Below are 22,178 nucleotides of genomic sequence, written 5' to 3' on the forward strand. Positions count from 1 at the left end.
CAATAGAGAAAGCAGAAGATTGCTTTAAAGTCTCAGGTCAGAAGAGAACATGCTGATTCTTTGGATTTCACAAATTTGTTTTTTATTCTAACAGTGCACAGTGAAACTACCAAGAGTACTACTTTTGCATCACTGCTTACAAATAGCCTAGATTTTACAGTTGTACAGTGAGATACCTAGTCTAGAACCTTTTAATCATTTTCAGTAATACACATGTCTTTGTGTAGTATAGAATCATATCTGGCTATAGAAGCTGGAAGGTCAACACATTAGCAATAGTTCAGATTCAACTAGTGCTGTGTAAGTGGCACTCACTAGATGAATTTGCTAACAACAGTGGTACGGAGCTTATCGTATTCTCTCCCCCACCTTTGTTTTAATTCACTTTTATATTTACTAACCAGTTCCATTTATGTCCACAGTCACAGTAAGTGTAGTTTGAGTTTTAAAAATCTTGTAGGTAGACCTTTTTATATTTTTCATTTTATTCTGTCAGTGTGTTGGTATTTTCTAGGATTATGGCACTATACTAGGTGCTTTCTAGGTATTATAAAGATCTTTTCTTTTCTCTCAGATCTACCCTCTTGTGGTCTGGTGGGAAAGATAAGAGCCATATAAAGTAATTAAATTACAGTAATACAAGGCAGAAAGTGATTAGTGCTGTAAGTTTGGCTTATGTCTTCTGTCTCTTGACATTTTAGCTCTTGTTAACATTCTTGTTAGATGTTGTAAAACTTAACTCAGATAAGTAGCTTTGCTTCTTAGTATCGCTCAAAATGTAGTTGGTTTTCCCGTGGCATTTATGTTACCTAAATTTTCCTTGAATGTGAACTTAGAGTGGCCTTAATTTATACTGGTGTATTTAGTCCTTTTCTGATTTTAGAGCATTTTGAAGCACTTATTCCTGACTTTCACAGCAAAATCATATATAATGTCAGGTAACTCCTTTTTTCTTTTAATGTGTCACCATGAAATTAAATTTATTCCAAGAAAGTAAACCTGGTTTGACATTTAAATATCAATAAATGAAATGTACATTCTTAACAGACTAAAGATAAAAAGCACATTATCTCAAAGATGCCAAAAATATGTTTGCTAGAATTCAGTGTCCATTCGTGATGGTGATGATGATGATGTTAGCAAAAAGAAAAAAAGAGGAAAGTCTTAAATAGAGTGGAACTTAAGCTGTCTTGTTGGCTGACTAAGTTGTGATAACCAAAATTCATATATACCACAACTGTGCAAAGTGGGGACTTTTTGTAAGTACATCTTGTGTGAAGTAAATGGATATTTTGCATTTAAATTATGTTAATGTCAGGTAATTCTTAAATTTCAGATTCTTGGAGGAAACTGAGATAAGCCATCAGTCAGGATCATTGTTTAGGGCTCAGGCTCTGTTCTATTGACCAGCAGCAATGATTGATGGAATGCTAATGAGCCTTTTCTTTCCTTGGCCTCGTGGTCTGTGAGGGGTGGTGCTGTTGTTGCTTTATTCCACTCTGTGTCCTGAGCCTGCAGAAGTATTGGTAGCTAAGTTAAGGGACCCCATATGGTTTGCTGCTTGGATAAATGGTTTTGGAGCCCTTAGAGCCTTTAAAGTATTTAGTCTTTAAATCTTTTAAATATGACAAGGTCTTGAGGGGGCAAACGACCTTATGTTCAGCCTCTTTCTTCTCCCCCATCCTTACGGCATCTGAGCAATAAACAGCAAGTATTTCTGGAAATGCTCTTGGTTGGCTAATGTAATTGAGTAGAAGAGCAGTCTCCAGAGACAGATTTTTTTCCCCTCTTACGTGATGGTCTTGAAAATGGTACTTTAATTTTTGGATGTGCAACTTTCTGTGAATGCAATCATATGCCGCACACTGGGGATGACAGGTAAGTCCCTTCAAGGACATGAGGCTGCCTAAACTGGTTTGCTGCTTTCCCTTTTTGGATACTGTGAAACGCTTCTCCTCCTGGCAGGGTGCCAGGAAACATTGTAACTGTGGCTGATTCTTCCATTTGCCACTCTTTTTTTCTGCTGGCCAGTCTTAGGTCTAGAGTAGCGATTTTCAACCAGTGTGCCACAAGAATTTTTAAAACATGTGATACCTGACTAATAGGTTAGGAGCACTGACCTCTTTTTTCTTAGATTGTCAAATAAAAAAATGACAACAGACAACACAACAATAGCTGTCTGGTGTGAATGAATCAAAATTATACCTATTTTTGGCCAGATTGGCAAAAAATATTTTTGTTGTGCCACAGAATTTTAGTTATTCATTTATGCGTGCTATTGTTTCAGGACAGGAGACCTGGCTGTTAGTAGGTCTGCCTAGGGCCAGCCGGTATTGTGTTGGTTCTTGACTTTGTATAGGAAAGATTTTACAATATGAGTTCAGGTGACCCTGAGGGTATGTTTATTAAAGCAGGGGCAATGAAACAAGTAAGGGCTTAGCACAGGAGCACCTGGGTTGGAGTACTCTTGTCTCACTGGGAAGTCAGAGAAAAGGGGGTCTTGGAGACAGGTTCAGGGGATAGCTTGGGACAAGCTGTCATTGCCCATGGCCCCTTGGCTGCAAGTCTCATGGTGTTTCTTAGGAGATGCATGCCTGTGGGGGAAGAAGTGGAGGAAGAAGGAGGAGAAGGGAAGCACCCAGACTGGGTCCTTTGTCTTGAGGCTTTTCTTTCTCTCTTGCAGGTGGGAATCTTAGGGAGGTCACAGGGGAGGGTTTCAGCAGAATATTCATCAGTTTTCCAGGTGTGCCCTTTTAGGGGCATGGTCTCCACTGATTGGTCAGTGCCAGGGCAGGGCATCATCAGTCTCTGCAGCTGGTCCTGGTGTCATACATCTGGTTTTGCTGCTTTTCTGGGCCTGCAGCTGAAATACAGCTGAGTCCTGGATGTTATCTCTAGGGAGGTGACCTCCTATACCTGGCTATAAATTACTTGGCCAGTTTGTTCAATTCTTTGTTTCAGTATCCCTATTGCACTTGTCCTGGCTTACTAGCTTGTCTCATTATGTGATGAAAAGAGCTGAAAATTGCTGGTGTGGAGCACTGGTGCCTGTGGGCAGCAGAGAGAATATGTCTGGCATAGGCAGGTTGGTTTTCTCTCTTTTTTAAAGGTTTTATTTATTTTTAGAGAGGGGGGAAGGAAGGGAAAAACAGAGGGAGAGAAACATCAGTGCGTGGTTGCCTTCACATGCCCCCTACTGGGGACTTGGCCCACAACCCAGGCATGTGCCCTGACTGGGAATTGAATCGGTGACCCTTTGGTTCTCAGTCCAGCACTCAATCCACTGAACCACACCAGCCAGGGCTGGTTTTCTCTTTTGATTCCCAGATTCCCCATTGTCTTGCTATAGTTGGACTTGAGGAATATTTGGAAGTCTTGTTTTGCCATCCTTACTAAAATGTTTCAAGCTGTCTTATCTGTATAGAAATTCAAGGAGTGTTTTGAATTATCTCCAGCAACCCATGCAGAGATCAACCTGAGTCCCCTAGTTATTACTTTCTTTTTATATTTAACCATTTTGACATTAATCAAGCTTCTCATTGTTGCTCTCTCTTTGATTTTCCAGACCTTTGCAATCCCCTTTCTTTTATTTCCATAGGTTTAAGTGGGGCTGGGCTCTGAAGTGGTGCTCAGCAGCATTTCTCAAAGTGTGTCCCACAACCCTCCTTGCTACTTATTAAAAGTACAGAATTGTGGAAATCCTACCAGATCTCTCCTGAATCAGAATGTGTGGTGTGTACCTGGCATTCTGCATGTTTACAAGTTCCCAAGTGATTCTTAGGCACACTAAAGCCTGACAGTCCCTGACAGGTGCTGATTTGCCTTCTGTCAGTGAGAGTGCAGTATCTGGCTCACCAGCCATGGGCCCGGGCCCCTGGGATAGCTGGGATCAACTCCTTCCTCTACCATTACTTGTTATATGACACAAGTCCTGTCACTTAACCTTTAACCTCACTTTCCTTGCTGTAGATTGGGGGTTATAATCCTTACAGCCATTCAGGTAGGATAGCTATCCACATTCAGCATACTTTGAAAGGGTTGTTACTGTAGGCGAGAAAAGTTTTCCTGGTCTCATAGGGTCCCTGTCTCGGTCTGAAAACTAAACTGACAAAGATTACCAGGAGAAAAGCATACATGTGTATTTCATCCAAGTTTGATGTGACATGGGAGCCTCCATAAGGAAACAGACTGGAAGGAACGGATCTGAGTGTTGTGTGCCAGGCCTGACAAAGGGGGGCAGTGCTGTGGGAATAAGACAGGTCAGAGAGTGTGAGGGCAGTGGATTAAACCAGGGGAAACTTGCCTGTCAGTTTGGATTCTACACAGTGTCCCTTATTCTTTGGAAAGAAGGATGGTCCTTTCCTGTAGATGCAGGGAGGGCAGTTCTCACATGAGATCTATGAAATACGACCTCTCGCAGCGGGAGAGGTAGGAGGTAGGTCAAAGTGATGTTCCTGTTCCCGCAGCTTTCTATAAAACCCTTCAGCTTGGACCCTGCTGTTGATGAGAGCAATTATTATGATACCTTGAATTCAGTGTTTTCACACATGTTATTAGACCCATAAACATGGGATCAGCAAGATCAAATACAGTTGTCAGAAAAATCTAGAAATACGAAGATCTTATAAAAGCACTGAGACCTTAGGGGTCTGGTATCTTGTATAATCGTAGTGTTGAAAGTCCAGCCCCCTTCCATTCTCACACCTGTGAATTTTTATAATCACATTTCCGTTTTTTAAATTTTATTTCTCAATTTGATATCAGTTTTTATTGTTTACCATTCCTTCTTTGCTTTCTGGAGATATATATGAACTGTGTTGCATTGTTGTGAATTTGTGACTTACCCAGATCATGTCTCCCTATTGACCTTTAAGGGGTTTTTTGGGGGGTGGGTGAGAGGGAATGAAATAGAACTAATTGGAAAATAAACAATTCTTGGGGAAATGTTTGGATATATGAATCTTCTATGTATGGCTGTTTAGGTATAATGATGCAAGATATCTGCCTTTGGGCCAACGTGGTTACAATTTTGAACTTTTCCCAGCTGCTGATTATAACTTTCTAATTGTCCACCTACCTTTCATAAAAATGTGCTACTGTTTGCGCTAAGGATCATGAAACAGTGGATGCTCCTGTGGATTCGGTCTCCTGGCTGCCAAGGGAGTTGAAAGGTCCTTGATTGTAAATATGCCCAGGGCGTGTGGTAGTGTTCCTATTTTTAAGTCTATAATTCAAATGGAAATCATAGCCTTTGTTTATTAAAGTGGCATGTATGGTAGGGCAACTAGGACTGGCCCATTATTTAGTGTTTGAAATTCTCTCAGTTTTAATCTGATCACGTCTATCCTTATTTCAACAGTAAATTTCAAGATCTTCAGAGAGTATAATTCCACATGGTTACTTTAATATGTTACAGTTCAAGTCTCTTTTAAAAACAAAAATCAAACTTGTTTTTTGACCCTGGTTATTCGAGAGAACGTTTCTAGATAAAGTATTCCCTCTGCCTCATGGAAGCATATATCTATGGAAGAAAGCCTTTTAAGTTTTTTTTTCGGTGGAAAAGAAAAAATTCAGTGCAATTTTTTATGAGGAAAAGAATGGCCAGTTACTCTGCTGCAGAGGGGAATAATGTTTTAAAATTTAAAAGATTGCCCAAACAGCCCTGGCTGGCGTAGCTCAGTGGGTTGAGCACGGGCTGTGAACCAGAGTGTCGCAGGTTCGATTCCCAGTCAGGGCACATGCCTGGGTTGCAGGCCATGACCCCCAGCAACCGCACATTGATGTTTCTCTCTCTTTCTCTTTCTCCCTCCCTTCCCTCTCTAAAAATAAATAAATAAAATCTTTAAAAAAAAGATTGCCCAAACAAAACTTGGGGTGTCCTGTTCCTAGACATTTTTGGCTTAAAAAAACTGAATGTTGTTTAACAATATAACAAACATTTTCTTTTCAGCCTTGCTATTATACCACATTTGCTTCAGATCCTCTTCTTTCAAAGAGATAAAACCTTACAGATAAAGTTGAAAGTCCCTGTGTACTCATCCTCAACCCAATTTCTTTCCCACTTTCCTTTTCTTCCACTGCCCATCTACATCAGTAACCATTACCTTTCATTCTATATTCCAACACTGTTATTTTTTTGTTGCTCTATGAAGAATGTTGCTTGTGTCTGATTTTAGTTAGTATTTAAATGGAATTTTACTATATCATTCTACAACTTGTTTTTTTCTTGTCAGTGTTTTTCAAATTTGTTCATTTGTTGTGTTGTTCTAACTCAGCTTAACTCAGGTATTCTACTCTGTGTCTGTACCATAAACAGTGTCAACATGAACGCTGTTAGACTCGTCTAGCATATGTGAGACTTTTCTAGGGTATAAATCTACTTGTAAGTAGAATTTCCCAATTATAGGGGTGTAGATCTTAAATTTTCACAAATAATGCAAGAAGCTCCATGTCAAGATACTATAGTAGTTAAATCATTTTATAACCCCATCAGTGGTTAAAGGGCACTCCCATTTCCCTTGTTCTTACCTTTAAAAATGTTGTCAATATAATGGATGTCCTGTAGCATCTCAATTTACATTTCCATGATTATAAATGAAATTATACCTTCTTTTTTGTGAAGTGTCGAGTTGGAGTTCTTTTGAACAAGTATACCTGTTCATACCTTTTACCAATTCTTCTATTGAATTGTTTCTCTTTTTCTAGTTCTCCCTTTCTCTGAGTAAATTGAAGTAATCAGAAAACAACTTCCAGTGACTCACTACTACATCTACCCACCTAACAGAGTCTGCATCCACACACCTAAATATGAACGATTGGTACTCCTATGTAAAGCCATCTTTCCTTGCCTATTTAAGGACATTGCTTTGGCATTTTTCTTCTCTGCACTACTTTATCAGTTGTTTGTTCTTTACTGGACCATTGCCTGGTATTGCTCCGATCTAAAATCAAAAACAAAAGCACCTCCTTTTCACCTTGTTTACTTTGCCAGCTGCCACTCAGTCTCTTTGTGCTCCTTTATGGCACTGCTTTCAAAAGCATGGCATGTACTTGCTTCCTTCAGTTCTTTCCCCATCCCTAATTCTGGTTCCACTTAGGCGTTTGCCCCTGCTGCCCCACCAGAATTATTCTTGTCAAGTTACTGGTGACCCACACTTAGCTTAATCCAACATGCAAATCTTAGTCCTCAGCTCACTTGCCTTACTGCATTTGACACAGGAGGTCATTCCCTCCTTCTGAATTCCCTTCCTTTGCTTGGCTTCTAAGACATAACACTGGTCATTTAGTCCTGTTTGGGTCACTGTTGCTTTTTCTAAGTCTCTTTTCTTCTCTTATTCTTTACTTCTGAATATTATCATGCCTCAAGACTCAGGCTGGGTCCTTTTCAGTCTGTTAGCTTTTAACATACCAACTATGTGCCAACAACCTCCAAATGTGTATCAGCAGTTTAGACCCTTCTTCCAAACTCCACACTTGCATAGCCCACTGCCTGCTCAATACCTCCACTTGGAAGTCTGTTACTGCATTTCCTGGTGTCTACCCTACCTGTGGTCTTCCCCATCTCATTTGGTGACCCCACCTATGTTTCTGTTTGCTTAGGAAAAAACACTTGGAGTCATCCTGGACTCCTTCCATTCTCTCACAACTCACCTTCTGGCTACTTTCTGAATATATCCAGATTCTGACGTCTTACTTCTCTTACTGCTGTCTCTTGGGTGTGATCTACCACCATTCCTTTCCCAGATAATGTCATAATCTCATAATCGGTCTCTTTTTGCTCAACCGTTTCTTTACTATAGTGCCAGTTCTTAACACAGCAGCCCAAGTAATTCCTTCAAATGTTAAGTCGGATCTGTGTCTTTGTGTCCTTCGGCTGTACCCCTGTATACTCTGCTGTAGTCACAAAGGTGACTACATTTGTGGTCTTTGCTGGTCCTTGAACTCACAAGCATCCTCCTAACTCAGGGTTTTTGCATTGGTTGTTCTCTCTGCCTTTCTCCAGATGATTACATCTCATACCTCCTCTGAGTCTTTGCTAAGATGTGATGTGATCAGGGTAGCCTCGCTGAGGTAATTTGATTACAACTGTGGCCCTGCACCCCTGCCCCCTCTCATTCTGCTCTGCCATTTCTTTGTCCATTATACTTATCAGCTACTAAGGGTCTGTACTTCAGCCTGTCACTTTGTTCCTGATGTGTTTTCAGTACAGTATTTTTTAAATTTTAGTGGAGCCACATATATCAGTCTCTTTTTTTCAGAGTTTGTGTTTATTCAGTCTTGCTTGAGAAATCTTGCAATATCCCAAGATCATTAGATTATTTGGATACAGTTTTTTGGCAACTGCATGGACCAGATAAAATTAGACCTGAATGAATGAAGGTTGAGAATAAGGCCTCGATTGGAGGTCCCTTCCATCCCCTCCAAATGAGACCTTGTTTCGGCAGTCAGCCAAAAGTGACCTTCCTGTAAAAATGACAAGCTTGTCTTCAGATGCGGAGGGAGAGGTGGGCACTGGGCCTCCCTCCGAAACCCTGAGAGCTGTGGAAGACGGCCGTTCGCTCTCATGTGAGTCACTGTGGGGCCTGCCTGCAGTGTCATTTCTTGGGAAGCTCAGGGATTGCAGCCTATACCGGTTTGTGTATTGTCCACCCACCAGATAAAGCATGCATTCTTTTCTATTTTTATTTTTTAAAAACCTCATGTAAATTAGAATGTAAACTAGACAGTCCTTGCCTTTTAGCAGGCAAGATTTAGCTAAGTCCTGTTTTCTCTCAATACATTCCATACCTCAATTGCCTCTTAAGAGATTTCAAAGGCTTTTATGTACCTGGTAATTTGGAGGAATTGCTTTTATTTTATAGTTTCTTAGGGGTTTCTAATATCTCTCTTGTAAGATGTTTGCAGATGTCAATAAATGCTAGCTCTGAAGGGGTAGAGTAACAAGATCATTCTGTTTCCACTTGTGATATCTTGTTTTCAGCTGGTGGTATTAGTTCTTTTCTAGTTTCAGGAGAGACATAATCGGATTCCACCGTTGCCCTTTGTCTTACTGGGATGTTTGTTGGTGTTCTGTTTGTTTTCTTTCATTCTTTTGAGGGTATTTTGGCTTGGTCCAGTCCTGTGGAGTGTCTTAAAAAAAGGATTCTTGTTCAGACAACCATTTTCAGATATTTAGATATACCTCACCCCATGTTCTGCATTTCAGTGCTTGCTAGAACTGTATGTGTTACCTTTCAGTTGTTTTGGAGTTCAGTCAGATGCTCCGTTAGTGTTTCAGAATAAGTAGGGCAAGGTTCAGATACTCAGAATCTGTGGCATATCATAAGGCTATGTAAGGTAGATGTCGATATTTTGTTCATTTTTAAAATGTTCACTTTAGGCTAGTGTATCACACAGCTACTCTCTGTAAATAGATTGTCCTTTATTGCTTGGCAAATATGAATACATTGGCACTTCTTTATTCCTGAGGGCTGATTCTGATAACCATTGATTTTGTGTTTATTAAAAATCCTGTTCATTGCTGTCACCCACCATCTTCTATCTAGCAAGCATTCTTACTGTATCATTGAGTTTCATCATAAACTTTATTTTGTGGTTTATCTGTTATACTTAGGTCCTCAGTAGTGACCCACTAATTTCATTTGGTTGCCTGGGTGTTTATAAAAATATCCATCATTCTGTGTAACTGCCCTGTGTTATACAACACTTCCTCTACCCAGGCAACTCTCATCTTATTATTTCTTAAAAGAAAATCTCAGTGTTATGTTAGTAAAGATTTTCATGTTAGTGTCGTACGTTACTTATTAGACAGTGATCATGATACCTGAGAACCTTGATCCAGAGCTTGGCCGTCCCAGTTGTCTTCTGTGTAGAATAAGTGGGTTCCCACACATCATCTGCGAGAAGAAATAGAAATTCGCTTTCATTTCTGAAGGTGCCTTGACTTTCTAGATGGGCATCAGAATGATGCTGCTTCCTTCCTTCTTTTTTCTTCTTTTTTTTAACCGGAAATAGACAGTTGGATGATGATGAATGTGAAGCTCAAACTCAATCATCTACATTCTGATAAGAGATTTTCTTGGTGGCATCACTGAGTTGAAGCATTTGAATGATGTGTTCTGGACCCTGAGGCTTAGTTAGAGTCTAGGGGGAAACATTTATTTCCATTCCTTTGACCTCAATATTTTCATTAGAATTAGTTTAGGTATAGGCTATTAGAATGAAAAAGAGTAATCATTCAGCAGTAGTTGGCTATTGTAGATAACAATTTAAACACTTTTTGAATGTAGAATGGGCTGTACAAAGATACTCTTGTTTAGTCAGACGGGTAATAGAGGCAGGCTAGGCAGACTAACCACACAGCCTGGGGGGAAGCAAACAGCCTGTAATAGGTTAGGAGTTAGTCCTTGTCTCGAGTGCCCCCTGCTGGAGACCTGGCCTGCAACCCAGGCATGTGCCCTGACTGGGAATCCAACTGCGACCCTTTAGTTTGCAAGCCTGTGCTCTATCCACTGAGCAACACCAGCCAGGTCTGCTTTTTCCTCTTTATCCCCTCTATTTTGTAGTCAGTTCCTGGTAATTCATTTCTTAGAAATCATTCTCATATCTCTTTAGTTCCTACCCATTTTCAGTTCTGTCACCTTCATCTAGATCCTTTTTCATATTCTCAAAGTCTCATTGCTTAGAGCAATAACCTACTGTTTGGAGAAGTCTGGGGCCCATGAGATGATGGAGTGTGTGTTTATATTTGTGTGTGTGTTGAAATACTGTTTATTTCTCCCTTTCTCTTTTTGTTTGTCCTGTCTTTTTTAACTCCATTGTTCTTCCTAGTTTTTTTCTTATTCTGCAAACTCACATGAAGTCCCACCTTGTCAGGGAAACCTTTCCTGATTACTTCTTTCTCCCTGCCTAAATTCTGGTTGTACTTATTCCCCAGTTTACGTCGTACAATTTAACACTTATTCAAAACTGCTTTGTGGTGCTCTTTCATTTCTGTAGGCTTTCTTCTATTACTCTATTAGGTTATAAGAATTTTTAATCCATGATTATAACATATTTACAGAGTGCATTTTATGGGGCTAGTAGTGTTGGTGTAGGTGCTTAATAAAGGCTTACAGAATAGTAGAATTAGATTTATGGTCTATCTAAAATATTTGAAGGGCCCTAATACTTACTGAGCTCTTTCTATATTAGTTTATATAGGTATTTTCCTGTTGGTTGAACATTTAGGTTGTTTCCATGTTGGGTAATACAGACATTTCATTGCTCATTTTTGAGCCTGTCATGTGAAAAAGATACCTTTATTCCCTGTAAAGCATTTTAACCAAATATTAATCATTTACTATGTATGCAGCACTTATTTAATATTTGTGATACGAAGAGGTAGGGAGCCTGTCTCACTGCACTCTAGTACTTTGTGCATTGGCTGTGTTCATTAGTGTTTTGTATACTTTGTTGTTTTTTTTCCAGTCCTTCATTCCTGATGTGCTATTTTATTTTGCTTTTAGGATAAGAACAAGAAACTACGTCCCCTGTATGACATTCCCTACATGTTTGAAGCCCGGGAATTTCTTCGAAAGAAGCTTATTGGCAAAAAGGTAAGTGATGACAAACGTATCTGCAAATGGGTGGGGATTATTTTAAGTTGGCCCTTGAGATGGACTCTCAGAGACCAGCAGATGACACTTCTCAACCAAGTCAGGCGGAATTACTCTGATATGTAGAGAAGTGTCGTATGTATCCCTGGGAAGTGGTATCCCTGGGGAGAGGCTTAAAATTGGGGCCCTGACCACAGTGTGATTGCCAAAAGTCTCACAACACGTTCTTTCCCAGGCTCAGTTCCAGTTTCAGTAATTGCATATTGCCTTGACCTCCATCACTTGGCTCTCTTGTTCTTTCCAGCCACCTCCATTAAAAGTCGGTGCTGCAGGATTTGCTGGTGAGAAGTGGTTAGTGTTTTTTTGTTTTTTTTTTTTTGTGCCTCCCCAGTTTCTGAGGGGTAGGCTGGCTCTTGAGGAGAAGAGGTCCTCTCCTGGGATAGGAGCATGCCTCTGTGGGGAGGGAGTGCGTGCATGGTGTCCTGTGGAGCCCTTTGGGTAGTACACTGACTTTCTAGACTTGTGCAGCAGCTCAGAAGCCCTAAGAGTGTGTTTCCTTGTGTTCTTAGAGCATAATATTCTATGACCAGCTGCAGAATTCGCCATTCTAGTAATGAGCTTCCTACCTCCCCCTCATTTTTACTGACTTTCTCACCCTAAGAATGTTGGGCAGTTCTTTGTGTCCTGGATAAACAAAGGGAATGAATGGGATCATTCCTTTGTTAATTTAAGAAACTCTGTTCAGGGAGAGACTGTGACCATCATCTTCTTACTTTGATTCAGTGGGGGTTCTTGCAGGCAGTGTCACATTTTGGGCCAGTTTTTATTGTATCTTCAGAATGGTAAGGCCATTTTGCTAAGGTCTGGCCTGAACACATTAAGGTCATTTTAACATTCTTTATGTACATGTAGATTTTTAAACTACTGGTGATGTGACAGCCTTGATAAGGCTCTAGCTTTTGGACGGGGGCCAAAATAGTGTATAATAAATATATCACCAATTTTATTGTATACCATAGTCACTAGAATGAAAAATTACAGCAAGAGATTTTGAAATTGGGCGTAAGGTGAAATTGCTAATTTTGAGGTAGAGAAAGCAAACTGGATTCCCTAGAATAAGTATTAAATCTCAGGTTCCTTCAGAGCACAGGCTCATTTGTCATCATATAAGCCTTGACAGAATGCTGTGTTCATTCATGAGGTGTAGTGCGAATGATGGCTCTCAGCCTCTTTCGGTTTCTAGGTCTCCTGTTACCTGATCTGAAGTCCAACATCTCTATTTCACCAAGTTGGTATCATATCACTCATTTACTGGCTCATAAGCAATAGCATAGAGACAAATAAGGAATTGCTTCACACGTGTGGGTTTTATTGAAATCTGTCCAAAATCACACTGAAAGGAATGGCAGTGCATATTTGATTCATGAGCAGCCCGTTGTGTGGCGTGCGTTATAGCATCCACGTGGTTTCTTTGAAGGTTGCCCTTTCCTTATTCTCTTTCATCCCTAGAAACATAGATCACAGTTTATTGCAGCAGCTGCTGAATGGTCCTACAAGGTGGCCCAGGGCTCAGCTCTCAAACCATGTGCCAGGCCTTTGTAAAGTCCTCTATCTCAGGATAAAAGGACTGACCTCAAGTGTCAGATATGGTGTCATTTCTTAAGCAATTAGGTTCCTTCTTGGTGTGCGAAGCCTCATTTGCTGGTTCCCTCTGCATCAGAACTGATGGGATTCTATTTGTGCTGAGCCCAAGTTTTGTCCCCCACAGTGACATTGTGTAAATGATGAATACTGTATGCCTGCGCAGGGAGTAGGATACAGCTCAGCTCTGCTGGGCTGGAACATTCCTGATGCGAACTGCTTTTCCTGACTCACCACCTGAAACCACTTGCCTGTCCTCTGGGGCCGTCAGTTGCGACAGCAAACACCCATGTGCTCTTGAGTCTGAGAGCAGGCAGGGCAGTCGCTGCCTCAGGGGGGGTGGCTAGCACATCACCACATATTTCTGCCAATTCCCTTCAGACCGCTGCAGCTGTTCAGCATGGCACATGGTGATTAAGAGGCATCAAGAGGGAGCATGTGCGCCTGTGTGCCTATGTGTCTGTGTGCACGGAAGCTGATTAGGGCAGCCTGTCACAGCTTAAACAAGATAATGGAGATAAAATCATCTTCTCTGTCCAGACTATTATTTGACCATCTCAGAGAGACTACAGTATGACAGTTTTGAGTAGTTTCTAGAATGCAGAGAAATAAGATGGAAGGTAAACTGCTAAGGTGCTTCGTTAGGTTCAGTGGCCTCCATTTCAGTTATGGAAATTCACTTTGACTCACTTCCAAGATTTAATTCTGGCTAAGGGCCTTAATTAAAGTAACTATACACCTCCTGAGTCTTGGTTTTATCACTTGTGAACTGGGAATATTATTTGCCTTCCCTCTCTCATGGGGTTGTTATGAAATTCTAGGATGATGCTAACCCTTCTAAATTCCAGGAGATATATTGTCCTGTTTTAATAATGCTGCTTTCCCTTTTGTATAGAATCCAGCTCAGCTTTACTTTTTCATGTTTTTTTTTCTTTCTTTTATCACTGGTTCTGGGGTTGAGAGATGTAAACCAGTATGTAACTAATTTGATTGTCATCAACTCATTTTACAGATTTTCTGGGTGCCTGGTTAGATGTGACACCAGGGTTCTAGCTCCCACAAAATGAGTATCTGCTCATGCTAGAGTGTGAATGTGTGTGTTTTCTGTGCTTTGTGGAAGAGTTATGATGTAAGTGTGTGCTGGAAGGTTTCAGAAGCTGTAAATACTGCTATACTGCCCGGTTAGAATGCCCTCCTCATACCCTGCTTATCACCAGCCATCTGAGATTTCACTAAAATCTTGACAAAGAAATATATGTGGCCTTCACTGATTTGCTAATTTCTTCTGGGTTCTTCATGGCCCTAGAAGAGTGGAGAAATGGAAGTCATGATAATTTCAACATGTCTTTTAGTCCTCCAGAAAAATATCCCAAGTATATAAGATGGTGGGATTGGTACCTTCCTAAGAGAACCAGGGCAGTTTCTCTGTGTGTACATACCGTACCTGTTCTTCTTAATGCTTAGACGAGTCAGCCCGTGGAAAGCAAGTTTATGTGCCTATCATTTTTTTGTCAGTGCAGTAAGGTACAATGAATTTTTCCCAACTATCTTGGAGCATCTCTAAAGTAGAATCTCAGTATTTCTTATCTGTTTAATACAGCATTTAGAGATGACATAATTAATTGCAGTTATCACCACGGGAACCACTGTGTTCGATGTTGGAAGTGGTTTAGACAATTCAAGAGTCAAAATTGGTGGGCAAGATGGAATTGCATGAACCAGACTGCAGTTGAAGCACCTGCCCTGGCAGTAGATGTTCAGCCCAGGCTCTCCTGTCTCCAGCACCCTCTGCCCAGAGATGCGTGTCTATTCCTTAATGTTTTTGCCACTGTTTCTATTGAGTAAGCAAAATTTGGGAATGAAGCTTATTTACAAACAGATGACAACGTATGGTTTTCATGAGGTAGGCTCTTTGTTTTTTAAATCCTCACCCAAGGATATGTTTTTATTAATTTTAGAGAAAGAGAAGGGACTGTGTGGGGAGAGGGGGAGGGGAAGAGAGAGAGAGGAAGAGAGAGAAAGGGAAACAGAGAAGTGTCTGTGTGACAGAGAAACAGATCAGCTGCCTACTGTATACACCCCGACCAGGGATTGAACCCACAACCTGGGTGTGTGTCCTACAACCTTTAGGTGTATATGGGACAGTGCTCCAACCAACAGATCTACCCAGCCAGGGCTAGGCTAGCTATTTATTAGGCACTTAAAATTGGGCATTTTCTTGATAAATACAGGGATTTGGGAAGTTATGGGACGGATAGGATGTTACTTCAAATTCATATTGCTTTAGATTGTTCTCTTTTTGAATCTTCTAAACCTGTCTTTCCTGAGGTTCATACTTCTGGGGGCATGGAGCTCTTTGGGGATAGACGAGAATGATCTCCCTGTATGCCAGACATAATAAATCCAGCATATCCCAACTGAACTGTCAGATTTTCCTGTGTCCTGTCAGAAGATCTGGTCTTCTCAAGATTCTCGGAGTCACACCATTATCTGTTACTGTCAGAGACATCTTTGACAACCTATCTTCCCATGCCCTCCTATTCCAGTTTCTCACCATCTCCTGCTGGGTGTATGCATGAGTTTCCTCTTCTTTTCATTACACTGCTGCCACCCTATATTATACCTCCTCTCAGCTGGACTTCTGTAGTCTTATTGGTTTTCCCACAGTCATTCTTTCTCACTGGTCCATTCTGCACCTACAGCTAAAGGGAGTTTTACAAATGAGTTACATCATGCTTCTCCTTTGCCTAAGACAAATGGCTTCCCTTTGTTTCCTGTGGCGAACATGGCTCAGCATCATCTGGTCCCAGCCTGCTTCTCAGAGGTAACCTCCTACCTCCTTTCTTGTCCACCTTCTGGCTGCCTTTCTGGTCTTCATTGAATCTCTGAAATGCATTATGGCCCCTCTCACCTCTGGGCTTTTGCACCTACAGTTTCTTTTGTTTGGGATGTCTTCTTTTCTCTAATTTTCCCTCTTCTGTTTATCTTATGCTTGTACTTGAGATTCATAGTAGTAAATGTTACTTTCTGGGAGAAATGCTCCCTGAACAACCCATCCCCCTCCCCCCTCCCCCACTTCCAACATATTAATCTCTACATAATTTTTTACATATTAATATATTTAGAAGATTATATGTTAATATTTCACATAATTCCTTGTTAGATTTGTTAGGCAGAGTAGGGCTCACATCTGTTTTGCTCACCACTCCAGGGCCCTGTACATACAGTTTATGGTGCAGAGCAGGTGCTCAGTAAATTTCTACTAAATTAATTAACTTTAGGGGGTAAGGGAGACACTGGGCTGAAGACTATGGATTCAGAGACTACACAAGGGGAGGTAGGAGTAGAGCCCACTTGATTTGCAGAAGGTTAGCCGTATGTGCAAGAAGTAGGGTGAGATTGTGACTTCATTTCGGGGCTCCCAAGTCAATCTGGAAATGGCTGATATATATAGATGATACTCTCTCTATTTTGGGGTAATGTGCTTAAATGAATCTGGTTGGCAATCCCAACTACTGTTAATGGTTTTGTTTCCTTGGATATAATAATCTGAATGTCTAAGTCAACTCTAGGAGACATGGCTCATTTGTAATTTGGTGAATACCTTTGTGTGATTTTCATGCCATTCCACTGTGTACTGTGAACTAGACGGATTTCTTAATGCAATTTATATGATGCTCATTCCAGCTTAATGGGGTCAGGGCTGTCGTTTGTTGAGCTTCTTAATGTAAACTCTGAACATTTTCCCCTTTAATTTCACCTCCACCCTGCAAGATGTATATATCATTCCTATTTTTACAAGAAATAGAAGCTCATAGAAATTAAGTATTTTACCCAGGTGTCTATGCTTTTAATTGCTATGCTAAATTGGAGGCCATCTAGAAAGGCCCGCTTCCTTTTGTGTGTATTGAATCCTATGCAGATAGCCTGGGTCATGGTTCTTTTTGGAATAATGTCAGTTCTTGTATAAAACACACAACTCCATGCTTACAAGAAGTTCCTTCTCTTCAGTTGCATTGTCTTAGTATACAGATATCAGCAGGTGGGAATGGTACCATAGATCAGCCTTCTGAATGCTTTTAGCCTTCTAGACATTATCTCATTAGTCTTTGAGATGTCCCTGTGAAGTGACATTTCATCAGATTGTTCTTCAGAGAAAGCAGCGTCAGATTACATGTTCTCGTGGTTACACAAATACCGTGAGGTCATAGGTGACATTGCTAAGCCAATGTTGAAGCTGGATTCCCCCTTCTCTTCAGTCTCTTGGCACAGATGAGACTTCTGGGAGAATGAGATGGATAGGCTGCTTTTTTATCTTGGCCTAGAGCTGGGAGAGATTGAAGCGCAAATCTCAGTGCTCCTCCCCCTGTGCAAGGCTGGCTTTCTGAAGGCACCAGAGGTAACATTCCTTACCAGGAGGACCATTTCTCACTCAGCTCCAGAGAGCTCTTCAAGGGCATGGAGCTTTCTTGAGGAGGACTCCTTCACTCTTTTTCTGGCTGTTTAACAGGGCTGTGCTTTTTCTTAAAAACGTTTGTGACGCTTTCTTTTGCAGTGTGTTACTTAATCAGCTGTGTTAAGTGCAAAGTTTGGCAGTTGGGAATTCTTGTTCTTAATTACCTCTGATGTATTTTAGTTTGGTTTTTATAAACATTTCCTTTGTCATCTCCACATTTTTCACTCCATATTAATTTGATTCCTTCACGCTATGGAAAAGTTGATCTAAACAAGCCCTAAGGTTGTGAATGCACTGTGATTTAAATCGACAGGTTTATACGAGGTTGCTTGTCCTTGCCTTCTTAGTGCCAGCTGTTACCATCAAAGTGGCTGTAAATTTTTTTGAATAAATGGCTGAAGATACTCACCAAATCGTGAAATGTTTTGAAGGACTTGTAATTTCTGACCATGCCTTTTTCTAGCAAGGCTTCTCCCACTTAGACAGGAATGTGTCAGTATGCTTGGAGACCAAGGGCCATTGTAGATACCTTTTACCCTTTGGATTTGGGAATGATCCTTGACTCCTTAGCCCCCTTGTCTGTTGAATAATGAAAAGAAATGACTGTAGAATTGCAAGTTTCTGGAAATTGTTGTTCTCAGCAAGGTAGCTTTCTACCTGCTGCCACCTAAATGATCTCTTTGATAATGAGATCTTGTCTTTTTTAATCTGCAGATTGTGAGAAGTACCTCTGCGTACTCAGGACTACCAGGGTATTGGGCTGAGCACAGAGCTCTTGGGCAAAGTGTGGTGTTCGTATGGTGTGTATTGTAATATCCTCTTTAGAAAGCATGTCTAAGTTAAATGAAGAAGCTAGAGCATTCAGCTGCATTCCTGGAAATTTTTTCTGTATGCTCACCTGTGGGAAATGATTTACCATGTTAGCTACCAGAATTCTCAAGGTCCTAATATCATGGCAATCCTCTCATATTACTTTGCTTATTAACAAATTTCTTCCCTAGACTCTGGACTTGCTCGTAGTTTTCTGGTGAACATTCTTGCATACACTGCGTATGTTACCTGGTTAGTGGTCAGCTTGTCTTAAGCCACCCAATCTTGATCTTTTCAGCAGGGGTTCTGAAATGTTGTCTTTGGGGCTGGAACTTTCCATGCTTACTCTCTGCAAACTGGGATTTTATTTTAGGGGGAGCTTTGTGCTGAATCAGCTCAGCTATGTTTGTGGGTAGGGAGAGGACAGGCTTTTTTCCCCACTTTAAAAATAACCCGTATGTGCCAAAAATCCTATAAAGTGTGCTGAGTTGCAAATCTTCCAACTTCCTATACCTCCTGGCTTACAGAGAATAGATTCTTTTCGGCTTGGGCTCAATAATGCTGTAGAATACTTTATCTTGTAGAAGAGTAAACGAGACTGTGTACAGATGTGCTCAGTTGGGAAGGAAACTTTGCTCTCGTCTTACATCTTTTTCCTCCACTAGTTCTGTCTCCTAATAAGGATGTAAGCAGGGCTGGTGTGTATAACTTTTCTAATAAGAAAATACACATTATCCAGAAGTAGTGAGTCTAATTTTTAAGTACCAGCTTCTCAGGGTTTCTTTCTGTGCCATCTCTGTTTTTATGTTTAGAATTAAGCTAATAACCTCCAGTTGCTTGAGTACTTCTTTCCCCAGGGAATGAATAATTTGCATATGTACAAGGAGGTAGTATGCATAAGTGTCTGTTGGCTCTAAGGTGAAAGTTCTGTCAACTCTTTTCTGCTGGGTGACAAAAGTGCTGTTTTAGGGCCCCATCTTCATAATTGGGGTCATGGAGTTGCAAGCTCAGAATATATGAACTTCTTTGTTTTAATGTGTTTAAAATCTCAGTGCAGCTTTTTGTTCTTATTTGAATCAAGTTCTTTTATTATTACCCAGAGTCGCCTTCCTGCTTTTACTTTGCGGGTTATCTTATCTGTGACAAATGTTTAGGTATTTCTATAATGCTGTAGTTCTGTCCCATGAGGATTGCTGGCTGGGACAGTCTTTGCTACTGCTTTCCTGACGACAGACATAGAGGGTTGCTTAGTGTTCCCTCAGAATTCGTGTCCTTTTGGAACTTCAGAATGTGTGCTTGTTTGGAAATAGGGTCTTCATAGATGTAATTAGTTAAGTTAAAATGAGATCGTACTGTATTAGGATGGGCTCTAAACCCAGAAACTGGTGCCTTTATCAGAAGAGAATAGGACACAGAAACAAATAGAAAACGGCCATGTGAAGTTTGAGGTGGATTTTAAAGTGATGCAGTTGCAAGCCAAGGAACAAGGATTGTCAGAAGCCACAAGAAGTGAGGAAGAGGCAAGGATGGATTCTTTCCTAGAGCCTGCTGAAGGAGTATGGCCCTGTCGACACCTTGATTTCCAACTTGAGAGTAAATTTCTATTGTTTTAAGCCAACAAGTTTGTGGTGCTTTGTTAACGGCAACCCTCGGAAAGTAATTCAGTAGGAAAGTGGGGCAGCGTCTTCATCTATCTGGCCACTTGACTCTTGGCTGGAGTCGCCTTTTCTGGGTTTGTACCTTGAAGGATGGATACTGATGTCCACTTAAGAAGGCTTCCTTAGTCAGAGGGCCTCCATCACTTCTACTTCAGTAACAAGCAGCATTTTGAAATGTGACACACCCTGGTGGGAATTATTTCTGGCAGTAGCTTTTGCTGAACCATGCTCATTCCATTCAGGGGTGATGAATAGAACATTAGAGACAATTAGCACCAGCCTGTGTTCTGAAGCACCATGTCTGTCTAACATTTTGCCTGCTTGGAGTGCACACTGTGTGGAACTATGCATGACTTTTCTTCTGTAACTATAGCAATTTCAGGTTGGTCTTCAACCTGAAGCTTGGACAAGGCATCTTTTCTGTAGCTCTGCTTTCTCACCTCTCTTGGCTTCCAAAAGTGTTAGGCCTGGTCCGGGCTGGGCTGAGTGATGAGCAGGCAGTCCTTTTCTGAAGGCAAAGGTTGAGGAGTTTTATTTTCTTTGAGGACTCAGTCCCCGTTGCTGTGATCATGCCTAATCACTGGATATGTTAAGAAAGCCAGAAGGGGTAGCCTAGCAAAATCAATTTATTATTATTTTTATTTCTTTAGCAATTATTTCTGGAGCAACTACGTCGTGTCATACCTTATTGTAAGCATTGGAGATAAAGCCTTAATAAATTCCTCTCCTCGTGGAGCTGATATTTTAGAAAGGGCACATGTGGTTGTTGGGTGCCTTTTTGGAATGGAAATATGAATAAAATATCTCTTACAAATTGCTTACAGGCTAATTGGGGTAAGATTTTTCTCAAAATGCATGACACTGAATAAGAACAGATTTGAATGACTAGTGAGATAACAGAAATGTGTCTCTTGGCAGTATTGGTTTAATATTTTTGTGAATCGTATAGATCATAGCTATCATTTAAAGACAAGGAGAGGTCTCACCAGCTATGTGACCTTATGCACTTAATAGCTTCATCTGCCACACATACTGCTGATTCTTGTGAACATTTCCACTCTTAACTTCCTTCTCTGTCTACAGATCTGTTTCCAGCTGCTAACTACTGGAAAGCCAGATTCCAGTAGATGGATCACATCTCCTCTGTCCAGAATGTACTTTATGACTTTCATATGATTTTCCTCACTGCACACATACTGCCTTGGCTACCTCTGTCATTGACCTTACATAATGTCATCGCCCACCCATTGTCCAGAACTTTATAATTAGCAGTGTCCCCATCTCAAGTTCATCTGATTCTGCCACAGTTGTCTTTTCTAGCTCTTCTTTTCACAGTATTTCAGTGACTTTTAGTCTGTGTGCTCCTTCTCTCTCATTTTAATTATTGCAACTCTGTCTTAACTAGTTGCCCTCCTTCTAGTCTGTGGCATCTTTCACAGTGCTGTTGGAATCTCCTTCTGAATGCACAGTCATGTCATCTCACACTGCGAGGCGTGGGTTAATAATTTGTACAGATGCTTGCAGAAAAGCATCTAACTCCTTAAATGGACATAAAAGGAAAGAAAAGGTCATTGCATATAAAAATATCATAGTATCACTTAAGGATCTTGCTTCCATTTCCAGTCTCACTTCCTCCTCTGCCCTCCATCTTATGTCAAAAAGAACTTCTCACCATTCCGTGCACACGCCAGGCCCTTTCACAGCTTCTTGCCTTCACACTCGTTTTTCTGTAAGAATCTTCCCACTGCTCTGTGTTCTGTCTCCCCATGTAAAGTCTGGGGCTGTCTGACCACCTAGTATACTTCTTTGCCCATTTCTGTCGTAGCAGATTCCCAGGTCTGACCTCCCTCCTCCACACCTGAAGGACAGAGAGTCTGTCTTACCTTTCCTTCAGCTCACATTTCCTAATGTCAGCAGTCAGGTTTGGGGCCCCAGTAAGTCTTTAGAGAAGAGGTGGGATTTGTCCTGTACCTAAAAGGGAGTATTTGGATATAGAGAAGGAATGCACTTTAAAAA

At 40.9% G+C, this 22,178-nt stretch overlaps 1 protein-coding gene across 1 annotated transcript in view; it reads left to right on the forward strand.

The window, feature by feature from the left end:
* The window catches only part of SND1 (staphylococcal nuclease and tudor domain containing 1), a 419,288-nt gene that overhangs the window by 140,423 nt on the left and 256,687 nt on the right, over positions 1-22,178 (forward strand). Inside the window, 1 exon segment of the mRNA XM_028525371.2 lies at positions 11,508-11,597. Within this exon segment, the coding sequence (XP_028381172.1) occupies positions 11,508-11,597 (90 nt within the window).

This window comes from Phyllostomus discolor, chromosome 10 (assembly GCF_004126475.2).
Source record: "Phyllostomus discolor isolate MPI-MPIP mPhyDis1 chromosome 10, mPhyDis1.pri.v3, whole genome shotgun sequence".
NCBI classification, from domain to species: domain Eukaryota; kingdom Metazoa; phylum Chordata; class Mammalia; order Chiroptera; family Phyllostomidae; genus Phyllostomus; species Phyllostomus discolor.